The following is a 24,515-nucleotide window of genomic DNA, read 5'->3' as shown; positions in this document are numbered from 1 at the left end:
TAAAATAAACACGTTTCATTGTTAACCACAAATGGGGATTCAAGAATCAGAAAAACAAACACAAATACTAAGAAAACCAGATGGTCAAAGTTGTAATTCTGTAATGGTTATAATGATCCATGCTTCTTACTGACTCTTTCCATGCTACCACTTCAACTAGTGTCCACTGTCGCAGCTATTTCCCATGGACTGGATCTATTCTCTTAAAAAAAATAATAAAATAAAATAAATTAGCTGCAGACTTTGAAATCTAACCACAAATACATGAGGAAAGCACAACTTGAAAATTGCCCCCAAAGAGACATTATCTGCTGCTTACACAAGAATATTTTGAATCTGTTGAGTCGCACTATATACTGTATATCAGGGAAAACAGATTCTTTGGAGTTGATTTTCAAAAAGACTTCCATGCATAAAATCCAGTTTATGCATGGAAATCACTTTTTGAAAATCAGCTGGGGGATCAGCGTGCGTAAAACGCGCATTTAACTCAGTTGTATGCGTACTTTTACATGCACTCGCAAGAGATGCTCTGAGTGGAGTTGGGGGCAGGGAAATTTACATGCATGAAGTTAAATATGTTCAGGAGCAGGTGTAACTTTGTGCTTATGTGGGACACCTGCAGATTTTCCAAGTGGACTAAAATCTTGGATGGAATGTCTCCAAGCTCACAGGGTAAGCTGATTAAAGTGGAACAGCAAATTGTAGAGTTATAAAGTCATCATGATCATTCTTTACTTAACTCAAACTTTTAATCCTGTGTGGGCTGTTTGATAATTATTCTCCTTATTACTTAGAAAGCTCACATCTTTAAATTTGAAATATATGTTTATGGTCCAGTTATGATCTGGCTCCAGTGCAAAGATAACCAAAAGTGTCCCTCTTGTAATAACCTCCAACTGTGAATTTTCAAAAAAACCTGTCACTTCCAGACAGTCATCAATCTGCTTGCCCTCCACTCTCCAGGACAAAATGTAAAAGACGCCGGAAATTGGAGGTATAGCTTCTTCTGGCACCTGTGAATCTTTTCATATTTCTTGAGCGTGTCCCATGGGGACTTGGGGAAATTTAAGAAACCAAGAGTCCATCCTTACCTTGCTTGTCAAATATTCCAGTGTACGGTGAACCGTTAGTTTATCCTTCACCAACCCATTGTCACAATAACCCTAGACCTCTCTTCCATTAAGAGAAAACTGAAAACTTGGCTGTCTGTAGCAGCCTTTGTCTACAACCGAAACCTTGAACACCTGACTTGTACCAACACTAAGGAGTTCAAGAAAACACTGAAAACCTTCTTGTTTAGGCAGGCGTTTCAGGAACAAGACTCTACTACTTCGTCTTCTCAATCTTAACCTGTCTACACCACACACTTGAGTGGCAAGTAGTGTCCATTCAGTCCTAAGTTGTCAGTTTTGCACACTTGAACAGCCATTAGTCTCTTATTTGTCCTGTCTTTGTCAATAGCTTGCTTGTTTTTATTTGGGTTTTTTTGTGACTCACCCCGAACTTTGGAGGGTGTGGGCAAGATATAGCTTTTAAATAAATAAATTAATTAATAAACAAACCTCATAATGTGCTCTGGTGTATAGCCCATAATGCTATTATATATATTACCTTTATGTATCCTTAATCACTTGCTTTGAATTTCTGTTACATCAGAACTCTGTACCTGTTGTAACCCTAAAATCTATACTGTAACACCCTTTAAACTCTCTGACTGGAAAAGCATGAGATAGGTAAATGATGATGGCTTTGCAACTCTACAGTTTTCTGTTCCACTTTAATCAGTTTACCCCATGATCTTTGAGACTTTGCTCATGAATTCCCAACTGTCAGGTCGATACAGTAAAGTGTGCTCCGTCGGAGCGCACTGTCAGCCTGCTCTGGACGCGTGTTTTCCCTTACCCCTTATTCAGTAAGGGGAGGAAAACACGCGGCCCACCCGCGGCACCTAATAGCGCCCTCAACATGCAAATGCATGTTGAGGGCCCTATTAGGTATGCGCGGGGGATCCAGTAAGTAAAATGTGCAGCCAAGCCGCACATTTTACTCTAAGAAATTAGCGCCGACCCAAAGGTCGGCGCTAATTTCTTCCGGCGCCAGGAAAGTGCACAGAAAAGCAGTAAAAACTGCTTTTCTGTGCACCCTCCAACTTAATATCATAGCGATATTAAGTCGGAGGTCCCCAAAAGTAAAAAAAAAGTAAAAAAAAAATAAATAAATAAATTTGAATTTGGCCCGCGGCTGTCGGGCTGAAAACCGGATGCTCAATTTTGCCAGCGTCCGGTTTCCGAGCCCGTGGCTGTCAGCGGGCTCGAGAACCAGCGTCGGCAAAATTGAGCGTCGGCTGTCAAACATGCTGACAGCCGCCGCTCCAGGCTAAAAGGAGGCGCTAGGGACGCGCTAGTGTCCCTAGCGCCTCCTTTCCCTCGTTTGCACCGCGTCGCCTAATTTGCATGCTGGAGCATACTGGATAGCTCGCACCGGTGAAGGGCCGGTGCGTGCGCCGGGAGAGCGGGCGTTCGTCCGCTCTCCCGCGGTTTTACACTATCGGGCTGTGAGTTTGCATCCCTGAAGTAACCCCCAAGAATATAATCAATTCATGAAGATAAAACCTGCTCCATGGAAGAAATAGCTGTCCACAGAGACTAAAGTCCCATGGGAGGCCTACTGTGAGTTATCCATCGATAGGCCAAGGCTGAGTCAGCTACCTTGCTTGGAATCAGATCTACTGCAGTCTCCGTTCCCAGGCTGTAGAGCCAACCACCTCCCCACTTGCTGGTGTCCCCATACAGTTTATGGCACTAGGGATGGGTGAAGGGGGAGGGTGCCTGACCCTCCCCTCTCAGGAATGGTTATTCGTATTTCTCCTGATGATGCCAACACACCAGACCAGAGCCGTAGAGCGCCTATGGCTAATATCGCCACAGCTATTGGCGCCACTATCAGGCGCCATAGTACTGCCATGTTCCAACAAGAGCGGTATAACTGGCGGGTCCTCAACAAGAGTAAAAGCAGCGCAGTCCCATCAAAATTGACAGTGTAGTTGGCATGGCCCTGTTGGCAACGCTGCTGATTCTGGTGGAGCTGTGCTGCTTTTCCACTTAATAAAGCTGTGCATACCATGCCATCAATTTCAGCAGGGCTGCACTGCTTCGGAGAAAGAGGAGTACACCCTGCCCTGCCAGAAGTAGTCCAGTGCTAGAGCTAGCTCGGCCCCATGGCTGGAAGTCATTCTCTTGGCCACAGGGGCTGAAAAAGGAGACTGCTACTGCTTGCTACATCAAGGAGGAAGTGAGAGAGCGAGCATGTGTATATGTATATGGGAGAGTGAGGGAAGAGCATGTGTGTATGAATGTGGGGGAGTGAGAGCATGTATGTGCACAATTACCACAGTTAATCTTTGTCTGCTAATCCATTACAATTTCAGGGCATCTGGAAATCAAAAGTTCCAAGGTATGGATACAGGGAATTTTTAAAAATCCTTATGTTAATTACTGGGTGGTGTTTGATGTAAAATTTCTGTTTTGAAATATTTTATTGATGTTTGGAAGATTTTTATGAGTTTTTAATTACTGAATGTTATTCTGTTCATTGTTTTGAAGTATTCTTTTTATTGGTATGGTTTTCCTAATTTTGTTTTATGAGGAACGGTAAATTTTTGTGTTTTACATTGTAGCAGCGCATACAGAATTTGGCTTGTTGCAGTTTCCAATTCAGTTTTTGTCTATACATTTCTATTTATACTGTATGCTCTCTTTATTCTGTACTTGAGGGTCTATCTGTGTGTTGCATCTGCGACTGAAGTGAGTTATTCCATTAGTGTATAGTTTCTATGTAGGGATCTATAGCAGCTTGGTTTATTCTATTTTCCTAATAAGGGGGTGTATTACTATTTTAGGCCTGGTGTAATATTTGTATTATAAAACTTTCATTGGTAGGCTTGTTACTGTTTGAATGCTGGCAGTTAGAATTTCTATATAAAAACAGCACTTTTTTCTCATGGCTGAGGGCCATGCCCAAGATGCATTACAGTAGGCCTAATACCATATAGGTTCCAAGCATCTCTTGCTTTTTTGCAGGGTTTTCTGGTTGGCACCACGGCAGTGCATGTAAATTTAATATACATATTGCAAGTGATATTTTTTTTATCTCAGACTGTGCTTTGAATGTTTTTTCATGTAAAATCCATTATTATAAAAGCATAATTTTTAATTGTGTGTGAGGAGGGTGTGGTAGGGTGCAAGGCTGTAGTTTTCCTTGCACATGGGCACTGCTGTACAAACATTGAACAGAGTCTCCCAACTCATGGTGTCATGTGTTATGTAATGGATGAGGGTGCAGTTTTTCACTTGGCCATAGGTGCCAGATTGCCTGGCTACAGCTCTGCACCAGACTTTCCCGCCTCGGTGTCAAAGCCTGGTCCCTGATGAGGCAATGTATGGCTCTCTGGAATCGGTGCAGTCTTCCCCTTGATGGGGGCATCTGCTCCATTACCAAGCCCCTCCGCTCTGGAATAAGCAATTTGCAAAGTGAGGATAGCAAAGTACTCAATATTAGCTTTTTCTCTCTTAACCCTTGCATTTCTTCCCCATAGCAAGCTGTTTCTCAATGGCTTTTTGGGCTCAAAGCTCATTCGTCCACCTCCGTCTAATGGGCCATCTTGGATCCTGCTTATTGGTTTATTTCTGATGTCATTAGAATGGCGTGCTATAATTTTATAAATTTAGTTATGATATGTTATTGCAGCACTAACAGGAAGCATTCAGATTTTGCTGCTCATTTCCCAGCACTTGCTTTTCAAAGATGAGAAAAATGATAGGGTAAGAAGAGGTTATTAAGAAAAGGATGAAGCTTATTGATGCTGTGTGTTCCTCAGTGCTGCTGTGTAATGTGAGAGGAAGAGGAGGAGGGGTTATTGTGGAAAGAGTGAAGATCATTGATGCTGTGTTCTCAATAGGGAGTGGTACAGCATGACTCAATGCATAAAATATGATCTGATGTTCCTTGATTTATAGAGTCACTATTGCAGTATACTCTTCACAGAACACAAACCCTGCCCGGTAGTCATTTCAGTCTAAATTGTTAGTCACAACTGGGTGCATGGAGTTACAGATCCATTGATGTTCTGTGTTGTCTCTGGCCACATAGAATGTTAGAAAAGGGGCTGATCCGATGGCTCAGTGGCCATGCTGCCCAGCTTTTGCTTTTTGGGTGGGCTGACACTGCAATGGCAGGGATAGGTGGGAGGTTAGAGACTAGGGAGAAAACCCCCAGGTAATTGCAAATGAAGGGTCATGTGACTGTAACACAATAGACAGATTGAGCAAGAGGAAACTGCCAGGCCAAAAAAAAAAATTTGGAATGGAAAAGGAAAATCCAATGTTAAACACTCGGGGTGGGATCTTAAATAGATTTTTGCTCATGCTTCTGGGGTAAGAACTCAGCTTTTCCCGCCCTTACTTTACAGGGCAGGAATCACTAGCAGCCTGCTTGGTCCTTATGGGTGTTATCACATTGAGTTATTTATCAACTCTTCCCTCTTTTAGAACAATAAAACCATAAACTCTCTCCTCCTCCTTTGGGGATGCTATAATAGTCTAGGGCCTTTCCACCCTGCTGTAGCATAGTAGCTTTCTCCTGGAAGCAGCCTCCTTTGTTGCTGCTACTTCTGCTGCTTCCTGGTGAGCCAGCAGCTCCTGCATTAGTGCTAATGCATTTTGCATTACCACTGTCAGGCTGGTCAATCCTGAGGTCTGGTTTTGGGAAGTGGATAAAACCTTTCTGAACTTGAAAGTGCAATGCTGATCTTTTATTATTTCATTCGAGAGCACTTGGCAGACTGTGTGCGACAAACCTAACTGCAGCAGTAGGGGAATGCATTGAATGATTTAACATAAGCCATGTGGAACACAGTAGGTGAGGGAGGTCCCTGTCCTGATGAGCCTACATTCTCACAGGCTGATCCAGTATCGTGCGATGAGCCTAGTGCACAGGATAACGAGCGCTTGGATGTGCGTTATGAACGTGCATCCATAACCCCCGTTGCAATAAGGGGATCAGCGCATCCAAAACGCGCATAGCTAATAGTCTCATCTACATGGAATTTGCATGTGATGAATGCTATCTATTACCCCACGATGAAAAAAATCCCCTGCGCCAGATGCGAACTCTTTAACCTGTCATATTTTATGCCTGCCTAGAGTAGGCAAAAAGTCTTCCTGTGCGTCAAAGGACCCAACTGCTTTTCCGTGGTTCCTCCTACTTAATATTGTTGAGATACTAAATAAGAAGAACCACAGAAAGCAGCATCATGCATAAAAAAAAGTCTTGACTTAAAAAAAAAAAATTTGAGGCGCACAATATACACCCACAACATACACACTCAGGGCCATATATAGTGTGTGTGTGTGTGTGTGTATTTTCCAGTAAATTAGCTGCTGCGGGATAAAACAGATGCTCATAAATTGAGCGTCCATTTTAGTAACCTGCACAACAGGGCACTTAACATTAATTTATTCACTGCTTCACTTGCTGCCGATTGGTCCATTCACTGTCACATGTATGTGTCATGTGTTATGTAATGGATGAGGGCGCAGTTTTTCACTTGGCCATAGGTGCCAAATTGCCTGGCTACGGCTCTGCATCAGACTTTCCCGCCTCAGTGTCAAAGCCTGGTCCCTGAGGAGGCACTGTATGGCTCTCTGGAATCTGTGCAGCCTTCCCCTTGATGGGGAACAGCTCTGGCCAGGCTGTTGTGGACATATAGCCACTTCTCTTGGGCACCCAATACAGAGCACTAGGGACACACAAATTATCCATTGAACGTCCCTTTTAGCTTGGCAGCACGTTTGTGTATTGCATCGAGCGCCCACGAGAGGTGGATGTGCGTGCATTCAAAAACGTGTGTCCACTTTGGACACACGTTTTTTAGGCACATGATATTGCATCGGAAGAAAGAGATGAATGGTTGTAGAAGCAGGGCCGGAGGAACCACTAGGTGAGTTAGGCCTGAGCCTAGGGCGCCACGATTTAGGGGGCGCCGTGGCAAGCGACAGAATTTTGAACGGGCAAAAAGTGCCCTTTCAAAATTCTGCCAGCCCCCGCCTCACCGTGCCATCCTCCCGATGCCTCCCCTTGTGGTCCAGCGGAGGGCCCGGGAGCGATCTGCTGCTCCCGGGGCCTCAGCTGCCACTAAGCAAAATGGCACTGGCAGCCTTTAGCCCCTACCATGTGACAGGGGCTACCGGTGCCATTGGTTGGCCCCTGTCACATGGTTAGTGGCAGCCGAGGCCCCGGGAGCGGCAGATCGCTCCTGGGCCCCCACCTGGACCACCAGGTATTTTGTAAGTTTTCTTCTGGGGGGGAGGGGGTTGGGGCTGTGACCGGGGGTGGGGCTGGGGGCGCATGATAGGGGGGGGGGGGGGGCGCAGCACAAGGCTGAAGGTGCCTAGGGCACCCAATCCCCTTGCACTGGCCCTGTGCAGGAGAGTCACAATTGTAGATTATGGAGTGAAATTTGAGTTTGATGGAGATCAGCAAAACATCACCTCAAAGACTTGCCTCTTCAAAAGACTGTGGAGAAGAAGGGACAGCTGCTTCAGTGTGGGAGGGAAAGCCTAAGGTCAGGGAGGAAGCGTGGTCTAGCAGTTAGAGCAATGGGCTGAGAGCCAGGGAAGCCAGGGTTCAAATCCCACTTTTCCCAATAACACTCCTTGTGACCTTGGGCAAATCACTTTCCTGCTGCCTCAGGTACCCACTTACATCGTAAGCTCTTAAGGCAAGGACTTATTGGACCTGGATTCTTATGACATTGCTATGCACCTCCAGTAACACTATAAAAATGATTATTTCCTAGCGTGTAGACAGATGGACTCAGGACAGTGGGTTATGCTCCCCTGCCAGCAGATGGAGACAAAGCAAGCTGATGTCACAGTATTCTCATAGTATTCCCAGCCTGCCAGTATTCTCCATCTCCAGCAGATGGCGGACGGGCATCTCCCTATGAGGATTGCTGTGAGTTTTGGAAGGAGAATTTTAAATTGAGAAATGAAAGCCCTACTCTCTTATGGTGATACCTAAAGGTCCTTCCCCCAGTTGAGAAATTCCTGAAGTGATTTCCGTGGTCCCTCAGAGGTGTGCCTTGGTCCGATAGTCTCTTCCCGGCATGGACTGTGCTGCTTGTGCAGCTGAAAGGCAGTGGGTACAAGAGGCTGAGCATGGCGGTGACGGCACATGCCCTCTTTCCCCCCCACCCCTGCAGCCGGAGACTGTCTCTGTACTCAGCCTGTAAGCGCTGAACTCCAGTAAGTTTAAAAAAAAAAAAGAGAAAATAACTTAGAGACAGGGGGTTTTTAGGCTTTCCTTCAGTCTCCATGTTCGGTGCGCTGTTCTGATGTTGTTCCCGCTCCCATTGGGTTTAGGGGAACTGGGCAGCCTGGCAGGTTGAGTGGCCTCAGCGGGCTAGGCCCAGCGGTAGGATTTTCTCAGTGCACCGCATGGTAGGCTGCAGCGGCGTTTTTACGTGCTCCTGTGTGTGCCTTACTGCTCTCTACAGGACATTGGTGTGCGCTGTGTGTCGGCTCTGTGCACGCATTGTGCACGCCACGCTAGGCGTGACTTTTGTGTGCACAGTGTTTTTGGGCGCGGTGATATGCTTCGGCTGGGCGCACTAGTAGTGTGTGCACCTTGCTGTGCTTCATTCTGGGGCACTTTGATTTTGTGCACTCAACTTTTTTAAGCGCAAGCCATTTGAACAGACAGTTACCACTGCTCATGGTGCCGGTAAACAAAAAGCCTAACCACCTTTCTCTTTGTGTTGCCTGTTATAGTAGGACTTCTCAGCCTGACCTGTCTTCAAACATGTCAGCGCTGTTCAGATGCTAAGGGAGAGTTGTCTTCCTCGGATTTTACTAAGCCTGGATCCTCCCATTCTGATATTGCCTGATTACGGCTTTGGCTGGAAGTGTGCCAGATCTTGGTACTCTCTCTTGTCTGGCTCCTCCACAGGAGATGGCAGTTCAGTTGGGTCCGCTCCAGTACCTTTGGGGGTTGGTCTGGACCTGGCTGCTTTTTCTTGGGTGGAGTTTTTTCAGGGTTTACAGGTCTTTGTTCAGGCGCAGTCCCCAGCTTTGCCCACTCCTGTCAGGTCAGACCCTTAGCTGGTGGCCCTTCCCTCTTCCAATTCTACGGTTAAGTGCTGTGCCACACCTTGGTTCACCACAGGTATCTCCAGTGGGGGACCCGCATGGCACGGTTGATGAAGCGGATCCTGATACCTTGGAAGATGGGAAAATTTCTCCTGGTTTGGAGCTGTATCGAGCCATGTTACGGTTCTTTCAAAGTGATGAACTTCTGGCTCTAACTTCCCAGACCTTGAAGATGCTGGGAGTGCCTGGGGCAGATTATATGTCAGGGCTGAAGAAGAATTCAATTTTGGTTTCCTTGCGTAAAGTCTCTTGCATTTTTCTTGTAGTGGATGCCATTCAAGAATTGATTTGATCTTGAATGGGATGCCCCCGAGGCAAGTTTTAAAGGGGCTTAGGTATTGGAAGGCCTATACCCTCTGGATCCAGGGTTGTGAGAGCGTTTGTGTTTTCCCAAAGTGGATTTGCTTGTCTGCACCGTCTCTAAGTGGACAACTATCCCCGTGGAGGGAGGAGTGGCCTTGAAGGATGTGCATGATAGGCGGATTGAATCTATCCTTAATCAGGCCTTTGACACAGTGGCAATGACCTTGCAAATTGCTTCTTGTTATGCTCTTGTGGCACGTTCTTGCCTGCTTCTCTTTCAGGAGGTGGATGATTCGGGGGTGAATTCCAGAGTAATTATGGAACCCGCAGCCACCTTTTTGGCAGACGCAGGCTGTGATTTGGACCGTACCTTGGCCAGAGGCGTGGCTTTAGTGGTGGCAGCAAGACGTCAGCTGATGCAGCCTTCAAAGCTAATCTCACTAAAATGCCATTTAAAGGCTCACTCCTGTTTGGGAGCGAGTTGGAAAAGCTGGACAGTAAGTGGGGCGAATCTCCAGTTCCCTGGTTACTGGAGGATAAGAAGCAATTGCAGCGCCCCTTTTCTGTAAGGGGTCATCTCAGAGGCTCCAAGCATTTTCGTCTCTACAGGAATCCGGCCTTTCAGAGGACTCTGCTTTTTGGTAGGTCTCAGTCCTTTCGTTTCCAACAGCCCAAGAAAGATGTGAGCTCTGCTGGCAGACTGTCCCAAGCTTCCCAATGAAGGTTTGCTGATCCACTTTCAGGAGGAAGAGATAGGGGGATGCCTATCTCTCTTTTATCAAAGGTGGGTTGAGATCATATTGGATCAATGGGTCCTGGAAGTGATACGGGAACGCTATGCACTGGAATTTTGCAGCATTCCTCGGGACATGTTCATGATGTCTCCTTGCCACTTCCCACAGAAGAAGCAGGCAGTGGAGTCTACGCTGTGGTTTCCGTGCCTACGTCTCAGGAAAATACAGGGCGCTATTCCATCTATTTTGTTATGCCTAAGAAGGAAGGTTCCTTTTGTCCCATCCTGGACCTCAAGAGTGTCGGCCATCATCTGCGGGTGACTCACTTTCACATGGAAACCTTGTGCTCTGTGATAATGGCCGTGCAGGTGGGAGAATTTCTGACCTCCTTGGATCTGTCTGACGTCTGCCTTCATATTCCCATCCATTTGGAGCACCAACATTCTCTGCACTTTGCGGTGCTGGATCACCATGATCAATTCCAGGCGCTGCCTTTTGGTCTGGCCACCGCCCCCAGAACATTTTCCAAGGTTATGGTGATCGTAGCAGTGGCGTTGAGAAGAGATGGGATCCTGGTGCACCCGTACTTGGGCGACTGGCTGATTCGGACCAAGTGGAAGAGAGCAACCTCATGACCAACAAGGTGATCTCCTTGCTGCAGGAGCTCGGCTGGGTAGTGAACCTGGCCAAGAGCAGTCTTCAGCCTTTTCAAATGTTGGAGTATCTGGGAGTTTGCTTCTACACAAGGCTGGGCAAGGTTTTCTGCTGGACACATGAATCCAAAAGTTGATGTCCCAGGTGCGTCAGTTGGTGAACGCTATATGCCTGACTGTGTGGAGCTATCTGCAGGTGCTCGGTTTGGCATCTACCCTGTAAGTGGTGCCGAGGGTGAGGGCGCATTTGCATTTTCTTCAGCGCTCACTGCTGTCTCATTGGAACTCGCAGTCTCAGGACTATTCGGTTCATCTCCACTTGCCGATGGAAATCTGTTGTCTCCAATGATGGTTGCAGGAGGCTCATCTGAGAAAGGGAGAGTCTTTGTCCTCCCAGAACTGGTTGTTCTCACGACTGATGCGAGTCTCCAGGTTTGGGGAGCTCACTGTCAGGAACTGATGGCCCAGGGACATTGGACGACCGAATACACCCTCTGGAACATCAATTGCCTGGAAGCCAGGGTGGTTCGGTTGGTATGCTTGCAGTTCAGCCACAGACTACAGGGTTGAGCAGGCCACGTGCTGTCTGACAGCACAATGACTGTGGCCTACATCAATCACCAGGGAGGAAACCAAAAGCCAGCAAGTGTCGCAGGAAGTAGACCAACTTATTGAATGGGTGGAAGGACATCTACAGATGATCTCTGTCTCCTTCATCGCCAGAAAGGACAACGTAAGAGCAGACTTTCTCAGCAGGGAGAGCCTGGACTCCAGCGAATGGGTGCTGTCCACTGAGGCTTTTCAGCTGATAGTGGATTGCTGGGGCTTTCTGTCTCTAGACCTACTGGCAACTTCTCACAATACGAAAGTTCCTTGCTTCTTCAGTTACATGAGAGATCCATGGTCTCTGGGCATCGATGCTCTCGTAAGGTTTGACCAGAAGATGAGTTGCTTTAGGCCTTTTCTCCATGGCCCTTCATGGGCAGGCTCATTCGCAGAGTCAAAATCCACAGGGGGCTAGTACTCCTGGTGGCTCTGGATTGGCCCGTGTATCCGTGGTATGCAGATCTGTGGAAACTCCTGGTAGAGAACCCCCTTCGTCTTCCACCACACATGGATCTGTTGCAGCAAGGGTCGTTTCTTCATGAGAATCCGACTCTGTTCTATCTTTCGGTTTGGCCCTTGAGAGGGTTTGCCTGTTGACGCATGGATATTCTTCTACAGTGATTGCTACTTTACCTCGCACTCGGAAGTTCTCCACTTCTCTAGCATATGTGCAGGTTTGGAGAGTGTTTGGGGTCTGGAGCGAAGAGCGTAGTATTCTTCCTCATTCAGTTATGACCTTGCTTAATATGGATTTTTTGCAGGATGGGTTGGCTAAAGTATTGGCCCTTAATTCCTTGAAGGTTTAGATTGTGGCTCTTGCATGTTTCAGAGGCACGGTGAATAGTGTCGTCTTATAGTCCCATCCTGATTTGGCCCATTTCTTGAAGGGAGTGAAGCACCTTCAGCCTCCCATGCAATTGCTGGTTCTTTTGTGGAGACTTAACTTGGTGCTGGATTTTTTAGTGGGCCCTACATTTCAGCCGCACCTTTCCTTGCGGTTATTAACCTTGAAGACAGTGTTCCTGGTGGCTGTATGTTCTGCTGGTCGCATTTCCGAGCTGCAGGCCTTGTCTTGCTCTGAGTCATTCCTTTGGGTGACACCAGGGGCATTACATAAGAACATGCCATACTGGGTTAGACCAAGGGTCCATCAAGCCCAGCATCCTGTTTCCAACAGTGGCCAATCCAGGCCATAAGAACCTGGCAAGTACCCAAAAACTAAGTCTATATCATGTTACCGTTGCTAGTAATAGCAGTGGTTATTATCTAAGTCAACTTAATTAATAGCAGGTAATGGACTTCTTCTCCAAGAACTTATCCAATCCTTTTTTAAACACAGCTTTACTAACTGCACTAACCACATCTTCTGGCAACAAATTCCAGAGTTTAATTGTGCGTTGAGTGAAAAAGAACTTTCTCCGATTAGTTTTAAATGTGCCACATGCTAACTTCATGGAGTGCCCCCATGTCTTTCTATTATCCGAAAGAGTAAAAAACTGATTCACATCTACCCGTTCTAGACCTCTCATGATTTTAAACACCTCTATCATATTCCCCCTCAGCCGTCTCTTCTCCAAGCTGAAAAGTCCTAACCTCTTTAGTCTTTCTTCATTGGGGAGCTGTTCCATCCCCTTTATCATTTTGGTCGCCCTTCTCTGCACCTTCTCCATCACAATTATATCTTTTTTGAGATGCTTACTGTTCCATCCTTCTTGCCTAAAGAGGTCTTGGAGTTTCCATTGAATCAGTTCATTTCTTTGCTGTCTCTGGATAAGATCCAGGATGTGGAGGAGTATCACCTCCTACATTCCTTGGATGTCAAGAGACTGTAGTGTGGTATCTGGAGTTTTCTGAACCTCTCCGAAAGTCGGATCGCCTGTTTGTCCTTCTTGGTGGTAGGAAGCAGGGCAAACCAGCTTTGCAGGATTAAGGATTATGGTCGCATATGTAAATGCTGAGAAGACACTGCCTACTCAGGTTCAGGCTCATTCCACTAGGGCTTAGGCAGTGTCATAAGTGGAGGTTAAATTATCTCCTGTTGACATTTGCCGAGATGTGACGTGGTCCTCCTTACATACCTTTTCCAGGTTTTATCGTCTGGATGTGCAAGCCCGGGAGGACGCAGCCTTTGCACATGCGGTGTTGACTGGACCGTGGGAGCCTCCCACCCTTTTGGAGAGTAGCTTTGCTACATCCCACTGGTCCTGAGTCCATCTGTCTACATGCTAGGAAATGGAGAAATTACTTACCTGATAATTTCATTTTCCTTGTGTAGACAGATGATCGCAGCTTCCCGCCCTTGGCTGCCGATTGATTGTGACAATAGTCCTCCTGTGGGATTCGGGTCCCAGAGGATTACTGGTAAGTGTTCATCCAGTCCCTAGATTGGGGTACCTATGTTCTTACTTGAGTTCAGTGTTGTTGGTTGAGAACAGTTATGGTTGATTGTTTTAAATCAAATTTTTTCCTAGTCTGTCCACGGTTGCTTTTGAAGAGAATACTGGCAGGCTGGGGTCACTGCGGGAGTATATATACTGTGACGTCAGCTTGCACTGTCTCCATCTGCTGACAGTGGAGCAAAAACCCACTGTTCCTGGGTCCATCTGTCTACACTATGGAAAAAAAAATTATCAGGTAAATAATTTCTCCATTATAACAGTAAGGGAAGGTGTGGAAATAAGAATGAGTGGGAAAAACAAAAAGGGGCTTTAGAATTCTTTCACTATAAAAAGGAAAGATCTGCTATTGATAGCAAGTTGTTCAGGGGTCCCTACAGCCTGTCATATTTTCAGGATGTTCACAATAAATAAAATTTCCATATCCCGAATCTCCAGTTATGTAGATTTATCTCGTGCATATTTATTGTAGATATCCTGAAAACCAGACTGGCCCTGGGGTCCTGAGAATTGGTTTGGGAATCCCTGACTTGTAGTTCATCACTGGAGCAGCTCATTGACTCTGACTCTGCAAATATGTACTGCTTATATCAGGGAACTTCCTGTGCAGTAGTTCCTGGAATTCTGTCTGTTGTACAACTAGAAAACAAGCCTTTCTTTATAGTATATAAATGCAGTGAAATGCACGTCAAAAAAGTTTTAGTGTATGCAACTTAAAAAATTTAATATGCTTGCTAAAACATCACTTGGGGTAATTTTCAAAATGTAAATAAATGTAAATACTATTCTAGCAATTTTCAAAAGCTATTTACCCACATAAAGTGCACTTATGCAGGTAGACCTATGGACAATTCAATGGCATATACTGTAGCAATTTTCAGAAATCCACTTACATGAGTAAAGTGCATTTACACGTGTAAAATCCATTTTTAAGCATGTAAATGCTTTTGAAAATCAGGCCCATTATGGGCAACGTGCTAGATTTTTTTTTTTTTTAGCTTGTGTGCTAAAACAATAGCATTAGTTACATGTGAACACATTAACATGCATGGTATCCTATAAATCTATAGCTTTTATGAGTTGAGAGTTATGCTAAATAGTGGGAGATTAACATAAATAACCTGTGCATGCTAAATTGAGTATTTGCCGTCTTCCTTTCCTCATGGCTTAGCGCCCCTTGCTGCAGACCTGTATAAAAGTAAACCTGCCACATGCGGCTGGTTGAGAAGAGGTGAAAGAGAATTCCAAGAGATTTTTTTAAAAAATCAGCCAAATGCACATGCCAAGGAGAAGGTGCTTCAGCCAGCTTTGGCACAGCCAGCTCATTGGCGCCAAGCAGGCATATCTGCCAGCTCTGAGTCAGCGGTTCATACTGAAGCCTCAGAGTGCCTGCAGTTTTCTTTGCACAACGTATCTATAGCAATGACAACAATGGGCATCACCGTACCACAGCAAAGATTAGTTGACTGAAACGCCACCATGTGGCCCATCCCCTGACCCTAGTCCCAACCCCCCCCCCCCCCCCCATTTCTGTGGTTTATTTATGTTAAAATATTTATTAAGCGCTTTACAGATTTTGATAAATCACCCAAAGCGATGCATAAAATTAAAACATCGCATTACGTAACCATGTCACGCAATACATGGTTTCTACGCCAGGCAGGAGCAGCCATCTGAGAGAGCTCCAGAACAGACTTGGAAAGACTGGAGAGAGAGACCCCCAAGCTTTGGTAGGAAGTGTTCCCCTGCTCATCCCTTCTAGTTTCCCCTTGCTGCATTCTGTGAGGGACTTAACCTACAGTGCAACACCTTTTTTACAGACAGTGGGAAGCATCTGAGAGCATGCAGGACGCAGAACACCCCCCCCCCCCCCCCCGAGTGAAACATTTGTGCACCAGCAGGGCAATGGCTGGGAACGTGTCGCTTGACCTTTTCTGTCAACTAGCGATAGCCTTGTGCCTTACATATTTTGAAGTCTACAATGTTGGAAAAACACATTGTTCTCTGAGCTTTTTGCCAGAAATGCATTTGTGTAAATAAACGTGGATGTATTTTTTAAGTGCTCAAGCATGCGTTGGTGTATTTTCCTTTCTGAAAGAGAAGTGTGAAAATGCATTTTCTAGCTCAAAGGCCAGTGTGTATACTTTTACAGGCCCAGCTGTTGTATGCCACAGTCATCCTTCAGTCACAAGGCTTGTTGCTAGCTGAGTCCTTTCCTTAATGTGTGCGCTAAAATGTTAACTCCTGGACAAAGGCAGGTGTTAAATTTTAGGACCTAGTAAGCGTATACTAAATGGCACATGGAGCACATGGAGCACAATGTACAGGCTTATATATTTATTCGATATATATTCCACCGTTCAGGCACTTCAGAGTGGAATACTGTAAGTATTTCTGTATCTCCGGAGGGCTTGCAATCTAAGGGGCTCATTTATTAAGCCCCCATTAGGCCATTTACCCCCACCAAAATGCTGTTTCAGACCCAGCACAGTTTGTATTTAAATGAGCTGCTACCCTAAACGATGCAAATCAAATAATGTGGCTTGCCAAAAAAAACTGTAAGCCACATTATTTCACCTGAAGTTTGCTACAACTCTTGAATTGTAGCTTACTTTGCCTGGGAGCATTAGGACGCTAATGCATGTCCCGATGCTCTTAGCGCCCTGTCTTAAAGGGGCCGATGGCCCTAAGTCAACCCCCCCTCCAAAAGTAGCAAACAATTCTGGGGGGATCTCCATAAATCCCTGTCCCACTCTTCCCCCACCCCCTGCTACCCCTGGAGGTAGTCCATTCAAGAAATTAAAGCCATGTCCTACCCCCACCCCTCCCCTTCATTATAAAAATCTGCCCCCCCCCCCCCCCCCGGCGAGGCCTGATCCTCTCAACCCCCGCGCTCTGGACCCCACCAACTCACAGTTCTATCCCTGGTGGTGTACTGATGGTCCTTAGTGACCCCTAGTCTCGCCTGGTGGTGGCCCTTTTTCAAAATGGCTCTTTCTGGCCTTTGCCCTGAAGGGGAGGGGATGAGGGGGGAGTTTGGGAGCAGGGCCTGGCACGGATATAAAAATATTTGTTTATTTTTATTTCTACAATGGGCAGCCTCCAGGGGTGGCAGGGGAGGGTTATGGAGAGAACTCTGGGCCATTGACCCTATTAAGTGATGGTGGCCCCCTCAGTCCTTAGGGCCACAATCATGCAATGTTTTTTTTTTTTTGGGGGGGGGGCAATTACCACCCCAGTATTTTCCCCCTCCCCCCACAGTGTTTAACTGTGAGGAAAAATATCGCAGGAATTACAAAGTGTCAGGGCCCATTACCACGGTTATGTGAGTCCTGTGATATTTTCCCCTTGGGCTTTAGTGAATAAGCACCTAAGTTTGTACCATTTAAAGGAGGAGTTCCCAGGGCCATGCTTTGATCCGTGGAGGCAAAGTATGTGCGCAAATTGCATTTTGCAGTCCATGCATGTTGTTTACCATGAAAAAACACCTGCACAAAATGCAGGCGCAGATGTGAGCCGGTGCTTGATGCACGTGACAAGCTTCAAAGACAAAGCATGCCCATCCTTTCACTCTGAAAATTGGTGCAAAAAGTACCTGTGGACTCTGTCCCAGTGAGGACAGCCTGAAACTTGCCCCCCCCCCCGGTGAAGCAGCCCTTCAGATCCTCCCAATTTCAGTTTGGAAGTCCTTTCCCGAGAGGGAGGGATCAGGCTCAAGGTACAAGCAGCAGCTTTTGTTTTTCCTGCTCCCTAGGACCAGGGTTAAGGCTGCAGCGCCTATCAACTGAGGATCGGGGGGGTCCCCTCACAGATGAAGGAGGGAGGTTCTCCGGTTTTTGGGTGCCTTCAGAATCTGGAACCGTAAGCACTTGCCTATGTTGCCTATGCTTAAATCCGACCCTGCCAGGGGTTGCTCGGCCTCATAAGATGATGATGTCACAACCTCTGCCCATCCACCCACACACACTGCAGCAATGACAGCATCTGAACTGTTTAATTTAATTGAACTTTCACAAACCTGCCAAAAACCACGGTGCTGAGTCAATCTCGAGCCCCCATTAAAAGTGCTGGAGAGGTCCCATGACAAATGGACAGTTGCCGGGCCTATATGGGCTTCAGCCATCCGTGACTGCCCCTGGCAAACTTCTATGAAGCCCACCTTGACTTTGGTGGCGCTTATTGGGTACAGGCCGCTATGTTAAATTTGTGCATTGCCGTGGACCGTGAGAACTTGCCTAGGCCTAGCTCCACGGTGCAGTGGTTCAGGGGAACTAACAACTGCTGTGTTCTAGATGTAGGAGGGCTATTGCCCTTAAAAATAGGGAAAAACAAACAAATCAATTACAGGTCATCCGAGACTGACTTTCACTTACCTTTTATTTTTAAACATTTCTTTCTATAATTCTGCCTGGAATTTTGATTTGCAGCGCCTTTCTCGTGGGTTTTTTTTTTTTCTCTTCGGAAGAGCATGGTTTTGAGCTATGAAAGGAGAAATTAGCCACATACTTGAGACCAGGAAGGCAGAAGTACTGGGGATCAAAGTAGAGAATTAACTGCTTAGTGTGTTTGTGCCTTTGATGAATCAAAAATACAGTAGGGAAAGGCGAGAGAGACAGGTCTGTGCTGCTGCGTGAACCCCCCTCACAGACCCTAAATTATTCAGGATCTGTTAACTGGAGCCAAAGGAACCAAACAGAACACAGTGCAGCCTGGGCAGAGCTTGGGGTTTGGATACCCTCCTTCCATGTGCACTGAGGTTGCCCGCTCTCCAGGATTGCCCTGAAATCTCTGGAAATTAAAGGCTAGCTTCTAGGATACCTCTGTGAACGATCCAAGAGAAAGCACTTAGGGAATTTTCCCAAAGGGAACACCTTACGGTGAATCAGATTTCCTCTGGCCCTCGGCTTCTCATTAGTTTCCTGTATTCCTGGAGACACTGGTCCTGTCACTGTTTGCAATGGCAGAGATTAAGGAGAAAGACAAAATCAGCAAAGATGCTCAGCTACAGGAGATCTGAATTTTTTTGTGAGATATATACAATAACATTCAAGTTGTTGTTTTTTTTTTTTTAGTCAAATGAAAAGATTTTGATTGTATTTTGTAATTAGTATACTGCTTTAGGCTTTTATTTTAAAAACTGAATGGAGTTCACATACTTAGGAAGCATTAAAAAGTAAACCCCATCACCCTTTAAAAGAAAAAATATATATATATATACTTTACAAAACTATAAGTGATTTTTCAATATTGTTTTGTTTTGTTTTTAAACAATTTTTGGTAAACCTAGGCCTTACATCAGGAAGAGATTTAACTAGAATTTCCACCTCGCCCCAGGTCAGCTTGAACAGGGTGATCCAGTCTTGGTTTGCTCCGCTGTATGCATAGAGTTGTAGTCTTACTTTTTTGGAATATAAGAACTGCATCTTTATGCATGCAATGGAGCAAAACCAGGACTGCATCAGCCTATTTTGGGTGGAGTGGTAAACATAATTTCTCTCTCTCCCCCCCCCCCCCCAGTGTTTTCTCCATGTCAAAAATATGTCAGACAGCATTGTCTTTGACTTTGTTTTCCGTACTTAAACCTGTTTTGCAAAGATGTAATGTCTGTCTTTAGGTTAATTCTAGCTTTCACACGCTCTACCTGATGCAGTCCGGTATCCAAAGTGCTGATTTTGTGTAGAAGACACAGGGACTGCCAAGCTATTGGCCGATTCGGTAAAATGCGCGGGAGAGCTGGCGCTCTGAGGCAAGCGCCCGCTCTCCCGACATGCGCCCAGGCCACTCTCCTGGGCGTGCGATTCTGTATGCAAATGAGGGCCCACGGTAAAAAGGAGGCGCTAGGGACACTAGCGCATCCCTAGTGCCTCCTTATTGGCAAAACAGCGGCTGTCAGCGGGTTTGACGGCAGACGCTTAATTTTACTGGCGTCAGTTGTCGAACCCGCTCACAGCCACGGGTTCGGAAAAGGGACGCCGGCAAAATTGAGCGTCCGTTTTCCAACCCGAGGGCCGCGGGCAGATTTTTTATTTTTTTTAATTTTTGGGGCCTCTGACTTAATATCGCTATGATATTAAGTCGGAGGGTGTACAGAAAAGCAGTTTTTTTTTCAGCTTTTCTGTACACTTTCCCAGCCTGAGCGCACCGAACTGAATCGGCCTGTATGTTATAAACCATCAAGCAATTAATACAATGTAGCATAATAATAAGAAAATAAAAATACCACAATGCACTGGAATGCAAATTCAAACACCAGTATTGACCAAAAAAAGTCTTCCTCCATAAACTGGGTCGCATCACATCTTGGAATTTTTTTGGGGTTTTTTTTTTTCTTTTTTGGAGGGGGTTGGAAAAGGAAGGAATCCTGAGTTGGGTAAGGGTATCTGCAGGAAAGATCTACTCTGTGTCCTCCAGGAAGTTGTATTTCCTCCTGCAGCCTCACCCCCAGCGCCTTTAAAAGGCACAACAATTCCTGAAGATTGTGCAGGAGGCATCCATGGAAGGAAGAGATGCTGTCGTCAGTCTGAAAAAAGCAGATTGATATGCAAATTTTATTTTAAATTCAGCAACCACAGAGAAAGCTGTTTGGTCTATAATGTATTTTTTTTATGTATGTTTCACTGTTGTCTTAACCTGTTGACTTCCGTTTTGTTTTTGTTTTGTTTTGTTTTTTTACTGTGATATGTTATGCTTGTAACACTTTCCTCTCTTCTTTTTTTTCTATGCAGACTTTTATAGTAGTAAACAAAGGAAAAGCAATCTTCCGGTTTAGTGCCACTCCCGCCTTGTATATTATAAGTCCCTTTAGTATCCTTAGGAGGATAGCTATTAAGATTTTGATACATTCATATCCTTTTCATAAGTATTTCGTCTTTCGTTGCTGATACCAGTTGTGCTGTGGGTTAGTGGTTTGTAGGTCACTAAACTCCCATCATCCTGGACGTGCTGCTCTGGTGGTGACCCGCATCACGTCGGAACAAAAGCCTCTGGAAATACCCTTCTGGTGCGGCTTCCAACTCATGGCTGCTGTTTGCTGGTCAAAATTGTCATAGACCCCCCCCCCACCCCCACCCCCCCAATTCTCCAGTGCCATCAGCTGTCCTTTCCTGCAGCTGATGGCATCGGACAATTAGCTGACATTTCACATTAGCTGTCGGCTGTCGGATTGTCCAACTTCAGCTGTAAAGGGGGGACACGTCCCGCGTTTCTTTGTTCCACTGTTGCCGTTTAGGGAATGGGGGCATCGAAAAGCAGTAACGTCAGCTTGTGACATGATTGGTTGTGATTTGGAAAGTCACCCAGCCACCACAGAGACCTAATGTTGGTACACTGCCAGTGTATCACTGTGAGGAAGGGGAACTGTGCCTTTGATGCAGTTTATGCTTTCAGGAGGGCTGCAGTACTCTCTCCACCCATGCTGCTGGACTTGGTTGCAATCTGCCAGGGTTGGCATGATGTAAGAGGCTATCATAATTCCCCCATGCATTCCGGGCAAACTTTTTGCCCGGGACTCTCTTGGGGAAAAATGACAGACTGGCAGGAGGCTTTCATTGGTGGGCTGTAAACTAATCCACCAGCAGGAGGAAATTCCAAGAATAGGAACTGCTTGGGGGAAAACAAAGTGGCTCTCATTCCCATCCAGTTCCATTTTTCTTTCTTTTTTAAAGCAAAAATCATTGACATACCTCCCTGCTTGATGGGTTTTCCATTTGTGCTGGGAACGGTCAGGTGAGAAGGTGATAGAAATGACATCGTACACAAGCACTGGATTCTGATTGGCTCTGCGCAAGATGTCCATTGTGCCAGTAAGGGCCAGGGCGTATGATGTAATTCTTGATCCTCTGGATGGCATTGCTATATCCAGAATTATTATGGAGCAGGTACTTGGAGAGTGTAAAAAAAAAAAAAAATGCATGCTTGTAAAGTAGATTTTATTTTGTATAATGGCATACAAACTGTAGAACCTTTCTATGATGATGTTACCCAGGAAGCTACACTCAAAGTGATTTTAGAGCCATGGTTGTTGTTAATGAGAGCTTTCAGTTGTTATTAAAGGCCTACGTCTTTATTCCTGGCACATGTTCATAGATATGTTCTTCTCTGACCCCAACAGAGACCCCCTGTGCTGATTATGAACTGATTGTTAGGATAAGCTTCAAAAAGTTGGAGATAAACCACTGAAAATAGAAATTTTGCAGGTTGCGGTACTGCAGTAGGATAGTGGGTTCTCAACCTAATCTTCAAAGTCCAATCAGTCATTCAGATTTTCAGGATATCTATGAAGAATATACATGAGATGTATTTGCATGCACTGCCTCAGTTGTATGCAGATATATCCTATGCGTTTTCATTGTGATATCCTGAAAATCTCACTGGCTCTGTGCTCTAATGACTAGCTTGAGAATCCATTGGTTTGTTTCACAGTGTCACTGTTTATAATAATAACTTTGTCTAACAGTGACATTTTGAGCCAGGGAATGCTATGTCATGATTTCTCTGTATGACCTTGCAGGTGTGTTCCCCAAGTAAAGTACTGAAAATAAAAATGAAAGGAATAGACATTTTGCAAGTAACTGGGAAAAATCAGCAGACATCCTGAATTGCTTTTAGGTTTATCCAATTGACTTCATTACTTGAATAAAATTGCCTATGTTTCAAACTCTTTCCTTCCTTCAGTGCCATGTGAAGGTAAGCTAGTGAAGTGTATGTCCAGTTTGGTTTTCCTTGACCACCCTGCACAGTATTCAGCATGATCATCATGTGTACTATTTTGACCAATTGTGTATTCATGACTTTTAGTAATCCTCCAGATTGGTCGAAGCAAGTGGAGTAAGTATCAGTTTTCTTAACTTAATATTTATTTTTCTTTTTTATATCCATGTAGGCTGCTAATTTTAAACAAAGGGGATTTATCAAATAAAATTAACTAACTAGCATTCCATCTTGGACATTTTTTTAACTATCCATGGACTAATTCAGGTCAGCTACCATGATAGGAACACAAAATATTAGTACTCATTATGTGCTGAATTATTTTAACCATTCTAGCTTGTGCAATTTATTTTTTAAGTAGCCACTCTTCTTTCTTTATAGCTTTTTATATATAAAATCTGATTAAATCTTGAAAGGAATATTGTTCAGAACTGGCAACAATCAAAAGACCAATAGAGAAAAAGAAATGTGACCTCTATAGGATCATCTCCCAAAAATCCACCACAAAGGAAGCCAGTGCAAACAATGATCCAGAGAAATATAGGCATTAAATAATTCTGATAAGGAAAAAGGAGGAACAGACTACCATCACACCTATTACTACTTAAGGGAGGAACAATGTCATGATTACTCCACAGATCCTGAGGCAACTAAGGATCTAGAAACTAGAGTGAACTCTTGAACTGGCTTATGACTGAGGAGAAGGTCCAAAGAATGTATTTTGTATGTTACAATATTCCACAGAACATTTACAGGGGAATTTAAGAAAAAAACATCACCAATCTGCAGTAAGAGTGGTGCAGTCTGTGGCAGGGAAAGTGATACTGTGTCTTTAAATGTGGGAAAAAAAGGCTATGTATATATAAAAAGCTATAAAGAAAGAAGAGTGGCTACTTAAAAAATAAATTGCACAAGCTAGAATGGTTAAAATAATTCAGCACATAATGAGTACATCTCTGACCTGACACTTGCTATGTCAGGGGTGCTCAAACCGGTCCTACAGGCCCCCCCTAGCCAGTCGGGTTTTCAGGATATCCCTAGTGAATATGCATAAGAAGAAATATTGTGCATACACAGGAGGTAGTGCATGCAAATAAGCCTCATGAATATTCATTAGGGATATCCTGAAAACCCGGCTGGCTGGGGGGGGGGGGGGGGGGCAGGTGAGCCCTTGGGACAGGTTTGAGCACCCCTGTGCTGTGTAACTGAAATAGGAAAGAATAAAAGGACAGAAGTCAAGACAGCCCAGCTCCTATGATTTTCCATGAGAGGAGAAGAGACTAATTTGAACACATTTTCTCCCATAATGAGAGCCTTTTAGAAAAGAGAGGTACAGCCAGACTTGCACCTTCTCCTAGGCTTTCTCTGTTAAGAGAATTTCTGGTTGTATAGTTCAGGGCTATTGTAACTATATTGGTTCTGGAGAAAACTGGATTCTTTATAGCCTGCGACATCTTTACAGTTGAAACAAGGGCCTGCATGCTGTGTAATAAAGCTCATGTACATCACTGCTGCTGGACAGTTCTCACATTTGCTCCAGTAAAAGATGTCACAGCCTGCAGAGAATCCAGCGCACTCATGACCACAGTTGCAACATGAAAATTTTGTCACCAGAATTTTTTCCTGCGACAGGTACACGTTCACTGGAATTTATACATTTGAGTCACTTGTGAAAATCATCGCCAGAGGGTTCTGTATAGACGACTTCACTTTCCTGCGAGATCCATGGAACTGGCTGGACTTCAGCGTCATCATGATGGCGTAAGTGAACTATCTGGGTTACTGTCAGCTGCGTCCGGGGAGCTGTGGGCGGTCTGGGGAGCTGCAGGGAGGCATTGCCTGTGGCACATGGTGGTGTCAGGACATCGGGCGTTGGGAGGGCTTGATGGGCCTAGGGTAAAGGTC

At 45.2% G+C, this 24,515-nt stretch overlaps 1 protein-coding gene across 1 annotated transcript in view; it reads left to right on the top strand.

Moving 5' to 3' along the window:
• Nucleotides 1-24,515, top strand: part of SCN8A (sodium voltage-gated channel alpha subunit 8) — a 415,106-nt gene that overhangs the window by 68,025 nt on the left and 322,566 nt on the right. Inside the window, exons 3-5 of the mRNA XM_029594973.1 lie at nucleotides 20,627-20,745; nucleotides 22,638-22,727; nucleotides 24,243-24,371. Of these exons, the coding sequence (XP_029450833.1) occupies nucleotides 20,627-20,745; nucleotides 22,638-22,727; nucleotides 24,243-24,371 (338 nt within the window). The remainder of the gene's footprint in view (nucleotides 1-20,626; nucleotides 20,746-22,637; nucleotides 22,728-24,242; nucleotides 24,372-24,515) is intronic.

Source organism: Rhinatrema bivittatum, chromosome 3 (genome assembly GCF_901001135.1).
Source record: "Rhinatrema bivittatum chromosome 3, aRhiBiv1.1, whole genome shotgun sequence".
Taxonomy (NCBI): Eukaryota; Metazoa; Chordata; class Amphibia; order Gymnophiona; family Rhinatrematidae; genus Rhinatrema; species Rhinatrema bivittatum.
This window is presented reverse-complemented; position numbering and strand designations above follow the sequence as displayed.